The 12,968-nt window shown below is 41.7% G+C and overlaps 1 protein-coding gene across 1 annotated transcript; it reads left to right on the top strand.

The window, feature by feature from the left end:
* The first annotated feature begins 5,115 nt into the window (after window positions 1-5,115).
* LOC120061936 (protocadherin alpha-8-like) lies at window positions 5,116-7,768 on the top strand. Its single transcript, XM_039011720.1, has 2 exons — window positions 5,116-7,491; window positions 7,748-7,768. The coding sequence occupies exons 1-2, from the start codon at window positions 5,116-5,118 to the stop codon at window positions 7,766-7,768; spliced, it is 2,397 nt and encodes a 798-aa protein (XP_038867648.1).
* Window positions 7,769-12,968: the final 5,200 nt, after the last annotated feature.

Below are 12,968 nucleotides of genomic sequence, written 5' to 3'. Positions count from 1 at the left end.
TGCAGCAGGGGGGGGGGGGGGGGGGGGGGTCCATATTAATGCCCATGATTTTGGAATGAGATGTTCGACGAGCAGGTGTCCACATACTTTTGGAAATGTAGTGTAGGTCAGTTTAGCTGTGTGTTCGTAGTTCATTTTAGCTGTGAGTTTGTTAGAGTAGTTTGTAAATGTAGTGATTTTGGCTCAGCCAGGGTCAGGGTTCAACAGGCTGTTCAGTAGACTGTGACCCATAACCCCAAATCAGATGATTCTACACTGTGAAGGAGATCAAGTTGAGTGTGGGTGTGTTAGGGCTGCATAACTAATTAAATTCACACAGAAATCACATGTTGACATGTGCAATATCCATATCCATCCTCCTAGTTCTAGTTCTAGTCCTAGTTCTAGTTCTAGTTCTAGTTCTAGTTCTAGTCCTAGTCCTAGTCCTAGTCCTAGTCCTAGTTCTAGGATTTCAACAGTTCACCAAAATGTTTTGATCCACATTGCAAGCCAAATCGCAGTCGCAATATTTGGTAAAAAAAAAACGTGGCCCATATCGTGCAGCCCTTATGTGTGTGTGTGTCTGTGTATAACAGAGAGAGCAGTACGTACGTGCATGAATGACTCATTCTTGTGCATGTAGGCCCATACTGTTATGTATCTGCTCTGGTCTCTCCTATTGTGACCTAGAAATCCTCTGATGGGGTCAGACCTGCCTAGTTATTATTTCTATTGGGCATAGGGAGAAGAAGATTAGGACTTCAGAATATGATGATGATTAATATTTCAAATCATCTTTCATGTTTCCAACTGAATGGAAATGGGACAGGAGCCTCTGCACCCAGGGCCTAATCCTGGGATTATACACAACCAAACGTCCGTAAACTCCTAACCACTGTCCCTGTGGAGATATAGGGTAACATACAAAAAAATACACCAAAAATACCCAGAAATGTGTTGATAGAGCAGAGCAAAACCGGTCCTGCATCAATGAGCAGGAAAACAATGTGGCACTGTTATGCTCATCAGCTTGTGTCTGTGTCTGTGTCTGTGTGTGTGTCTGTGTCTGTGTGTGTGATATACACTGCTCAAAAAAATAAAGGGAACACTTAAACAACACAATGTAACTCCAAGTCAATCACACTTCTGTGAAATCAAACTGTCCACTTAGGAAGCAACACTGATTGACAATAAATTTCACATGCTGTTGTGCAAATGGAATAGACAAAAGGTGGAAATTATAGGCAATTAGCAAGACACCTTTGCACATTTGTGGCCTGCTGGAGGTCATTTTGCAGGGCTCTGGCAGTGCACCTCCTTGCACAAAGGCGGAGGTAGCGGTCCTGCTGCTGGGTTGTTGCCCTCCTACGGCCTCCTCCACGTCTCCTGATGTACTGGCCTGTCTCCTGGTAGCGCCTCCATGCTCTGGACACTACGCTGACAGACACAGCAAACCTTTTTGCCACAGCTCGCATTGATGTGCCATCCTGGATGAACTGCACTACCTGAGCCACTTGTGTGGGTTGTAGACTCCGTCTCATGCTACCACTAGAGTGAGAGCACCGCCAGCATTCAAAAGTGACCAAAACATCAGCCAGGAAGCATAGGAACTGAGAAGTGGTCTGTGGTCACCACCTGCAGAATCACTCCTTTTTTGTGGGTGTCTTGCTAATTGCCTATAATTTCCACCTTTTGTCTATTCCATTTGCACAACAGCATGTGAAATGTATTGTCAATCAGTGTTGCTTCCTAAGTGGACAGTTTGATTTCACAGAAGTGTGATTGACTTGGAGTTACATTGTGTTGTTTAAGTGTTCCCTTTATTTTTTTGAGCAGTGTATTTAGAGAGAGAAAGCGATAGAGTGAGGAGAGGGGGCGCAAGAGGGGTAAAGAGAGGTATGAGGGGGTTGTCTATTTTTCGAATGTTCCTCTCTGGTATACTGACATACAGTACCAGTCAAAACCCACCTACTCATTCAAAGGTTTTTCTTTATTTTTTACTGTTTTCTACATTGTAGAATAATAGTGAAGACATCAAAACTATGAAAAAAAACATATGGAATCATGTAGTAACCAAAAAAGTGTTAAACAAATCGAAATATATTTTATATTTGAGATGATTTAAAGTAGCCACCCTTTGCCTTGATGACAGCTTTGCACGCTCTTGGCATTCTCTCAACCAGCTTCACCTGGAATGCTTTTCCAACAGTCTTGAAGGAGTTCCCACATTTGTTGAGCACTTGTTGGCTACTTTTCCTTCACTCTGCAGTCCAACTCATCGCAAACCATCTCAATTGGATTGAGGACAGGTTATTGTGGAGGCCAGGTCATGTGATGCAGCATTCCATCACTCTCCTTCTTGGTCAAATAGCCCTTACACAGCCAGGGAGTGTTGAGTCATTGTCCTGTTGAAAAACAAATGGTAGTCCAACAAAACACAAACCAGATGGGATGGCGTATTGCTGCAGAATGCTGCAGTAGCCATGCTGGTCAAATGTGCCTTGAATTCTAAATAAATCACTGACAGTGTCACCAGCAAAGCACCCCCACACCATCACACCTCCTCCTCCATTCTTCACCGTGGGAACCACACATGTGGAGATCATCCATTCACCTACTCTGCGTCTCGCAAAGACATGGCGGTTGAAACATAAAATCTCAAATTTGGACTCATCAGACCAAAGGACAGATTTCCACCGGTCTAATGTCCATTGCTCGTGTTTCTTGGCCCAAGCAAGTCTCTTTTTCTTATTGGTGTCCTTTAGTTATGGTTTCTTTGCAGCATTTCAACCATGAAGGCCTGATTCACACAGTCTCCTCTGAACAGTTGATGTTGAGATGTGTCTGTTACTTGAACTCTTTGAAGCATTTATTTGGGCTGCAATTTCTGAGGCTGGTAACTCCAATGAACTGATCCTCTGCAGCAGAGGTAACTCTGGGTCTTCCATTCCTGTGGGGGTCCTCATGAGAGACAGTTTCATCATAGCGCTTGATGGTTTTTGCGACTGCACTTGAAGAAACTTTCAAAGTTCTTGGAATTTTCCGGATTGACTGACCTTCATGTCTTAAAGTAATGATTAACTGTTGTTTCTCTTTGCTTTTTCGAGCTGTTCTTGCCATAATATGGACTTGGTCTTTTACCAAATAGGGCTATCTTCTGTTTCCCACCCCTACCTTGTCACAACACAACTAACTGGCTCAAACGCATTAAGATGGAAATAAATTACACAAATTAACTTTTAACAAGGCACATTTGTTAATTGAAATGCATTCCAGGTGACTACCTCATGAAGCTGGTTGAGAGAATGCCAAGAGTGTGCAAAGCTGTCATCAAGGCAAGGGGTGTTTACTTTGAAGAATCTAAAATATATTTTGATTTGTTTAACACTTTTTTGGTTACTACATGATTCCATATGTGTTATTTCATAGTTTAGATTTTCCCACTATTATTCTACAACATAGAAAATAGTACAAATAAAGAAAAACCCTGGAATGTGTAGGTGTGTCCTAACTTTTGACTGCTACTGTACATGTTCTTAGTTAGACACATACAGTGTTGTGCCTATGCACCCTACAGTATTACAGATCACTAGTAATGCTGTAACAGTAAGTTATGGTCAGCCTTCCATGAATAGCAAGCCAAGGTGCCTTACTGGCTATATTGGGTAGAAATTGAATAGTTGTCACTGGGAATGTAGATAGATAGATAGATAGATAGATAGATAGATAGATAGATAGATAGATAGATAGATAGATAGATAGATAGATAGATAGATAGATAGATAGATAGATAGATAGATAGATAGATAGATAGATAGATAGATAGATAGATAGATAGATAGATAGATAGATAGATAGATAGATAGATAGATAGATAGATAGATAGATAGATAGATAGATAGATAGATGTCACCACACCTTCCTACTTCAGGCTTACACTCCTGAGAGGGGGATGGAAGAGGGGAAAGAGATAGAGAGATGGAAGGAGACTTTTTCATTCATAAGGGTTTGATGAAGGAGATAGAGAGATGGAAGGAGACTTTTTCATTCATAAGTGTTTGATGAAGGAGATAGAGAGATAGATAGAAATATACTTAAGTCATTCATAAGGGTTTGATGAAGGAGATAGAGGGATAGAAATATACTTAAGTCATTCATAAGGGTTTGATGAAGGAGATAGAGAGATAGAAATATACTTAAGTCATTCATAAGGGTTTGATGAAGGAGATAGAGAGATAGAAATATACTTAAGTCATTCATAAGGGTTTGATGAAGGAGATAGAGAGATAGATAGAAATATACTTAAGTCATTCATAAGGGTTTGATGAAGGAGATAGAGAGATAGAAATATACTTAAGTCATGCATAAGGGTTTGATGCCTGCTGTTGGTTGGAGTGTATTACTCATTATCATGGCCTACATACAGTAACTCTGAATTACTATTATTGACGATTATGCGAACACACACACACACACACACACACACACACACACACACACACACACACACACACACACACACACACACACACACACACACACACACACACACACACACACACACACACACACACACACACACACACACACACACACACACACACACACATTGATATATGTTTTTCCCAGCAACCTGACTGAGTTTTTAACTGCATAGGCTGCCAGTGCTGTCCATGGTGCTGAAAGCTAGAACTACATTTTGCCTACAAGATACACCCCATTTTCAGAAATTCATGTTCAGTGTTGTTAAGGGTTTAGATTTAATTATTGGATTCGTGCTATCTGGTGGAACATGCATAATACACCGTATCTGCTGGTTTTGCAGGCAATTGCATTTCTACGCGTCATGATTGGAGTATGTCTCATTTTTCACCACTTGGCGTCACTGTTGACCGTTAGTGTGAGAAATGGTCTCGGGCGTTAAGAGGCCCATCCCGCCTTCACTGGGTGAGGACATGTCTTGCTGCATTGTTACAAAGAGACGCAGGACGAGAGAGCGAATAGTCGGCATCTAGATCAGTCTGTTTCTACCTTCTACAATTGCATCCGAATTTGACAAATAACTTCTTCAAAATCTTGATTGTTTTAAATGTAATTTCATCTCTTCGGATCTATACGTGGCTCATGTTTGATGGAATGATGTCTTTACCGAACAGAAGGAGCTCTGTTGTGACGTATGTAGTGCTTGTGCTGCTGGAGTGTTACTGGGAAGCGGTGTCTGGGCAGCTCTCCTACTCCGTCTCAGAGGAGGTAAACCCGGGGACTTCTGTGGGAAATATCGCTAAGGATCTAAACCTCAATGTCCTGGATTTGGAGTCGCGTATGTTTCAGATTGTCACCGGGTCCAAGAGAAAGTATTTCGAGGTAAATCTAAAGACTGGTGTTCTCTATGTGAATGAGAGAATAGACAGAGAAGAGCTCTGTGTGAAGGCTCCGAAATGTACTGTCAGTGTAGAGGCCGTTATAAACAGTCCGTTGAAGCTTTACCGTTTAGAAATCACTATTTTAGATGTTAATGATAATGCTCCGTCGTTTATTGAAAAATCACAAAGTATCAATATAGCAGAGAGTACATTACCTGGCTTGAGATTCGCCCTAGCAGAGGCAAATGATGCGGATGTGGGTAAGAATACTGTTAGTACATACATGCTTAGCCCTAATGAATACTTCGCTCTTGATATACACAAAGGAGGAGAAAGTGTGTGTGCTGAGTTAGTGCTGCAGAAAGCTTTAGACCGAGAGAAACAGTCTGTTATAAAGCTCACACTGACCGCTATTGATGGTGGCAACCCACCGAGGTCGGCCACATCAGAGATTGTAGTTAATGTTTTGGACATCAATGATAACGCTCCAGTTTTTAGTATCTCGTTGTATAAGACTCGACTTTTCGAGAACGTGGCAATAGGGACAACAGTAATCATTCTGAATGCGTCTGATGTCGATGAAGGCATGAACAGTGAAATGGTGTATTCGCTCAGAAGTAAAGGCCAAGATCATATATTAGATAGATTTCAAATCGATTCTAAAACGGGAACAATAACAGTTAAAGGGCATATAGATTTCGAAGAAAGTCCTGCCTTTGAGATCCGTGCAGAAGTGAGTGACAGAGGCCAGCCCCCGATGGCAGCTCACTGTAAAGTGTTGGTAGAGGTGGTGGACCTTAACGACAATGCCCCTGAGCTCTCTGTGACGTCACTCTTAGACACAGTGAAGGAGAACGCCAAGATGGGCACTGCTATTGCTCTCGTGTCCGTCCTCGATAAAGATGGTGGCAAAAATGGAATAGTGAATTGTGATATTGTAAATAAAGTTCCATTTAAACTGGAGACAAACTATAAAAACTATTATTCGTTAGTGGTCGACGGGCCTCTTGACAGAGAGAGTGCTTCTCAGTATAATGTCACCATCACAGCTACGGATGAAGGGACCCCGCCTCTCTCCAGCACCAGCGTTATTACTGTACACGTTTCTGATGTGAATGACAACGCTCCTCGCTTCTCAGAACCTGTGATGAATGTTTATGTGAAAGAGAACAGTCCGGTAGGAGACGTCATTTATACGATGTCTGCTTTTGACCCAGATTCAGATGAAAATGCAAAGATGACGTATTCATTATTAAATACAAGTGTTCCAATATCATCATCTGTAAATATAAACTCGGATACTGGAGATATAATCAGTCTGCAGTCTTTTAACTATGAGGAGATACAAACTTTCCAGTTCAAAGTTCAGGCCACAGACTCTGGTGTTCCTCCACTCAGCAGCAACGTGACTGTGAACGTTTTTATCCTGGATGAGAATGACAACAGTCCTGGGATTCTCGCGCCCTATTCTGAACACGGCTCCGTTAACGCTGAGAACGTTCCCTATTCTGCTGAAGCGGGCTACTTTGTGGCCAAGATCAGGGCTGTAGACGCCGACTCTGGCTACAATGCGCTGCTTTCTTATCACATCTCTGAGCCCAAGGGAACCAACCTCTTCCGAATCGGAACCAGCACCGGGGAACTAAGGACTAAGAGGCGAATGAGTGACAATGACCTGAAAACTCACCCGTTGGTCGTGTTGGTTTCTGATAACGGGGAACCCTCACTGTCAGCGACTGTGTCTATTGATGTAGTGGTGGTTGAAAGTACAGGTGAAATCCAGACTCAATTCAGAAATGTGCCGAGAAAGGAGGAGAACTTCTCTGATTTGAACCTGTATTTGCTGATCGCCATTTCCTCGGTGTCAATGATATTTTTACTGAGCCTCGTCAGTTTGATAGCTGTAAAATGCCACAGGACAGAGGACAGTTTCAGAAGGTACAGCGCCCCAGTGATCACCACACACCCTGACGGAAGCTGGTCTTACTCTAAATCTACTCAGCAGTATGACGTGTGTTTCAGCTCTGACACACTGAAGAGTGACGTAGTGGTTTTCCCCGCTCCGTATCCACCTGCAGATGCAGAACTGATCAGTATTAACGGAAATGACACGTTTAACAGGACTCAGACATTACCCAACAAAGAGGAGGTAAGAACTGTAGTTTTAACACAGCAATTCGTTTTCCTTCTATCCTTTCCTAAACATGTCTTTGTCGCTTTGTTTTGATTTTGAATGTTTTTGGTTAACTTTGTTATTTGCCTCATTATCTAATTTGAATGAACAGTGAAATTATAGACATATCACTGCCTATTTAAGATGTTAAACTTGCTTGCTATTTTCCCACATTGAAGAGAAACTTGGACGCGCTGTCCATGGTGCTGAAACGATTCACCCTCTTTTGCAGGTTGTCGGAACTATAATTTAGCAGAAGAGCTGAGGGGTATCCTATGAAGCAAGCTAGATGTAATCAGGGTTTTCTAAAGCTAACCATATTCAGTGAGCTTCGCATTCCCGCTCAGGCTTCATCCGTACTAGAACGGTGGATATTGCTGGTCTGCCTGCCGCTAATTGTAGCAGGCTTGTAACTGCGCGTGCATATCGCACAAGGCTAGTCGAACGCAGAACTCTTCATTGAGACAATGGTGAAACATCAATTTGCCTTGATGACACCTTTGCACACTCTTGGCATTCTCTCAACCAGCTTCATGAGGTAGTCACCTGGAATGCATTTCAATTAACAGGTGTTCCTTGTTAAAAGTTAATTTGTGGAATTTCTTTCCTTCTTAATGCGTTTGAGCCAATCAGTTGTGTTGTGACAACAAAAGATAGCCCTATTTGGTAAAAGACCAAGTTCATATTATGGCAAGAACAGCTCAACTAAGCAAAGATAAACGACAGTCCATCAATTACTTTAAGACATGAAGGTCAGTCAATGCTTAATATAAACAAACAAAAAACATATATTTTTTTTACACCATTTTCGTGGTATCCAATTGGTAGTTAGTCTTTTCTCATCGCAGCAACTCCCGTACATACTCGAGAGAAGCAAAGGTCGAGAGTCGTGCGTCCTCCGATACACAACCCAACCAAGCCACACTGCTTCTTGACACAATGCCCACTTAACTCGGATGCCAGCCACACCAATGTGTCGGAGGAAACACCGTACACCTGGGGACCGTGTCAGCATGCACTGTGCCCAGCCCGCTACAGGAGTCGATAGGGCATGATAGGACAAACCCTCCCCTAACCCCGACGACACTGGGCCAATTGTGCACCTCCCCATGGGTCTCCCGGTCACAGCCGGCTGCGACAGAGCCTGGAGTCAAACCCAGAATCTCTTGTGGCACAGCTAGCACTGCGATGCAGTGTCTTAGATGCCTGCACCACTCGTGAGGCCAAATTTCAAAATCTTTGAAAGTTTATGCAAGTTCAGTTGCAAAAACCATCAAGCGCTATGATGAAACTGGCTCTCATGAGGACCGCCACAGGAAAGGAAGACCCAGAGTTACCTCTGCTGCAGAGGATAAGTTAATTAGAGTTAACTGTCCCCCTGATATTGCAGCCCAAATAAATGCTTCACAGTGTTCAAGTAACAGACATATCTCAACATTACTGTTCAGAGGCGACTGAGTGAATTAGGCCTTCATGGTCGAATTGCTGCAAAGAAACCACTACTAAAGGACACCGATAAGAAAAAAAGACTTGCTTGGGCCAAGAAACACGAGCAATGAAAATTAGACAGGTGGAAACCTGTCCTTTGGTCTGATGAGTCTAAATTTGAGATTTTAGGTTCCAACCGTCGTGTCTTTGTCAGACGCAGAGTAGGTGAATGGATGATCTCTGCATGTGTGGTTCCCACCATGAAGCATGGAGGTGTGATGGTGTGGGGGAGCTTTGCTGGTGACACTGTCAGTGATTTATTTAGAATTCAAGGCACACTTAAAACTTCTTACGGCTGAAATCCCGCTAACGGGATCGATATGACAACAGCCAGTGGAAGTGCAGTGCGCCACATTCAAACAACAGAAATCTCATAATTCAAATTTCTCAAACATACAAGTATTAGACACCATTTTAAAGATAAAATTCTCGTTTATCCAACCACACTGTCCGATTTCAAAAAAGCTTTTAGGCGAAAGCAGAACATATCGTTATGTTAGGTCACCAACTAGTCACAGAAAGCATACAGAAATTTTTCAACCAAAGAGAGGAGTCACAAAAAGCAGAAATAGAGATAAAATGAATCCCTAACCTTTGATATTCTTCATCAGATGACACTCCCGGGACAACATGTTACACAATACATGTATGTTTTGTTCGATCAAGTTCATATTTATATCCAAAAACCTCAGTTTATATTTGGCTTTGCCTCCAAAACAGCCCGTGAATTTGCACGGAGCCACATCAATTTATAGAAATACTCATAATAAACATTGATAAAAGATACAAGTGTTATTCACAGATTTAAAGATATACTTCTCCTTAATGCAACCGCTGTGTCAGATTTCAAAAAAACTTTACGGAAAAAGCAAACCATGCAGTAATCTGAGTACGGCGCTCAGAGACCAACACAACCCAAAAAGATATCTGCCATGTTGGAGTCAACATAAGTCCGAAATAGCATTATAAATATTCACTTACCTTTGATGATCTTCATCAGAATGCACTCCCAGGAATCCCAGTTCCACAATAAATGTTTGATTTGTTCCATAAAGTCCATCATCCTATGTCCAAATAACTTATTTTGGTTTGCGCATTGAGTACACAATCTAAACTCAGACGCGCGGGCAGGTCCAGGCAAAAGTTCAGATGAAAAGTCATATTACAGTTCGTAGAAACATGTCAAACGAAGTATAGAATCAATCTTTAGGATGTTTTTAACATACATCTTCAATAATGTTTCAACCGGAGAATTCCTTTGTCTTTAGAAATGCAATGGAACGCAGCTAACTCTCACGGGTGCGTGCAAGAATGAGCTCATGGTACTCTGCCAGACCTCAGGTTGAAACAGCTCTCGTTCTCTCCCCCTTCACAGTAGAAGCCTCAAACAAGGTTTTAAAGACTGTTGACATCTAGTGGAAGCCTTAGGAAGTGCAATCGGACCAAATTTACACTGTATCTTGGATAGGCAAAGAGTTGAAAAACTACAAACCTCAGATTTCCCTCTTCCTGGTTGGATTTTTTCTCAGGTTTTTGCCTGCCATTTCAGTTCTGTTATACTCACAGACATCATTCAAACAGTTTTAGTAACTTCAGAGTGTTTTCTATCAAAATCTACTGATAATATGCATATCTTAGCTTCTGGGGATGAGTAGCAGGCAGTTTACTCTGGGCACCTTATTCATCCAAGCTACTCAATACTGCCCCCCAGCCATAAGAGGTTTTAACCAGCATGGCTTCCACAGCATTCTGCAGCAATATGCCATCCCATCTGGTTTGTGCTTAGTGGGACTATAATTTGTTATTCAACAGGACAATGACCCAAAACCCAACTCCAGGCTGTGTAAGGGTTATTTGACCAAGGAGAGTGATGGAGTGCTGCATCAGATGACCTGGCCTCCACAATCACCCAAACTCAATTGAATTGAGATGGTTTGGGATGAGTTGGACCGCAGAGTGAAGGAAAAGCAGCCAACAAGTGCTCAGCGTATGTGGGAACTCCTTCAGGACTGTTGGAAAAGCATTCCTCATGAAGCTGGTTGAGAGAATGCCATGAGTGAGGAAAGCTGTCATCAAGGCGAAGTGTGGCTACTTTGAAGAAACAAAAATGTAAAATATATTTTGATTTGATTAACACTTTTTTGGTACTTCATGATTCCATATGTTTCATTTCATATGTTTGATGTCTTCACTATTATTCTACAATGTAGAAAATAGTCAAAATTAAGAAAAATCCTTGAATGAGTAGGTGTGTCCAAACTTTTGACTGGTACTGTACTTCTATTACTTTTTACAACTGGTAAGGGGACCTTAAGACGAGTAATGTGAGGCCTATGGTTGTCCTAGAGCAAAATAACCGACATGTAGTGTTCATGAGTCTCACCTTTGCATAGAGGAGTATGTTAGTTTGTAGCCCAAATAGTTCAGACGCTACAGACAGAAGTTGGCAGATCGGCTATACCGACTTCAGACTAGTCTCCTACACTTGTGGAGGACATAGAGCATCACCATGTTCGTGAGAGTTTCATCTTTCCATAGATGTGTCATAATAGTTTTTAGGCCAAACTGTTCGGACGCTACAGACGATTTTGTGAGAAGACCAATTTTCCTGGTGTCTCATGGTGACAATCTCAAAGTCAATTCCTGTAAATATGTACAAAAAAGTATTTTAGCAGATTTAGTGTCGAACAAAATGCATTGCACCAAAAACTTTCAAAGATTGAACTGAAGTTTGCCCCAAAAAATGGATTTTTCTATGAATGAAGTCGCACAAAAATGTGTATTTTATTACGAATTAAGTCTCACAAAATGTGTGTCTTTTCACACGAATTAAGCCACACAAAAACGCACGAAATCTGCTGAAATACTTTTTGTATATATTTGAAGAATCTCAAAGCGCTTCAAAAGCAAAAAACAATCAAGCAATTCAACATCATGAGTAGCCTAGCCATAGCTAGGTCAACCAATAGAGGACAAGTATTTGAGTGCATGCATCCTCCAAATATGGAGAGGGACAGTTCATGGCTTGATCAGGGGAAAGTGGCCAGGGAGATGGTTGATGATCAGTCTAGTTACGATCTTGTAGAGGGCTGCTCTGCGAACCAGCCCGAGTCGTGTTGCTACTGGACTTCTCCTTCACAATGAGTAATGTAATGAAATGGTTGGATGGAAACGTGGTTAGTGTACGTGAAGTTTAAAATCCATTATGTCATTACTAAATGTGTAAAGTTATATATTTTAACATTACTATTTTTTAACACAGAAAAAAATACATTTGATTAATAAAATATTTAATACGTTGTCTTCCTCAAAGAAGGGGATGATGACGCAATCTTTGCCAGAGGGGGAATCTGATTTAATGGTCCTTGACTCGCGGCTCAGTCATTTCATTCAGGGGAAGTGGAGTTAGCCGTTAGTTAGCCTGCCCCGGAGCACGTTAGTTCTGAATAATTCGTTGCCATATAAATGTACCTGGCTAAAAGGTGAGCCACATTCGGATGACCGGCGATCCCAAATTTAACTCACAGTTGACCAAAGTTACCTCGCTAACTCCTCAAACCTGCTTCGTAAAATACCCCTCTTAACTTGGTTTCGTCTCGTTATTTTCAGTAAATCTTGCCATACAATTAGGCTATATTGTTCCCATAATGCTTCTTTGTGTATGGATGTCATTGAATAATGTAGCTTTCTAATGTGGTGTACGCTTAAATATTACCACGTAGCGTCACTGTTGACCATGGCATTGAGATATTGCATTCTAGTTTCGAGTCCCCTCCCAGTTTCACAGGGTGAGGAGATTTCACGGGGCTTTGTTACAAAAAGAAGCAAGACGAGAGAGACGGTGGTTGGAGGCCAAAACATTTACCATGTTGTAATTCAGCTGGATTTGAGACATATTTTCTGTGCTTTGATTTTTTTGCTGATATTTCTATTGTTGGATTAATGCTCGGCACACGTTCGATGGA

Source organism: Salvelinus namaycush, chromosome 17, assembly GCF_016432855.1.
Source record: "Salvelinus namaycush isolate Seneca chromosome 17, SaNama_1.0, whole genome shotgun sequence".
NCBI classification, from domain to species: Eukaryota; Metazoa; Chordata; class Actinopteri; order Salmoniformes; family Salmonidae; genus Salvelinus; species Salvelinus namaycush.
The sequence above is the reverse complement of the archived record's forward strand: the minus strand, read 5'-3'. Positions and strand labels throughout refer to the sequence as shown.

What these genes read in the sequence shown, in the direction of transcription:
- LOC120061936 (XM_039011720.1), top strand. Translation starts at nt 5,116, where the DNA reads ATGATGTCTTTACCGAACAGAAGGAGCTCTGTTGTGACGTATGTAGTG. An exon ending in CATTACCCAACAAAGAGGAG is followed by an intron (nt 7,492 to 7,747) that starts GTAAGAACTGTA and finishes CCTCTTTTGCAG; the next exon opens with GTTGTCGGAACTATAATTTA.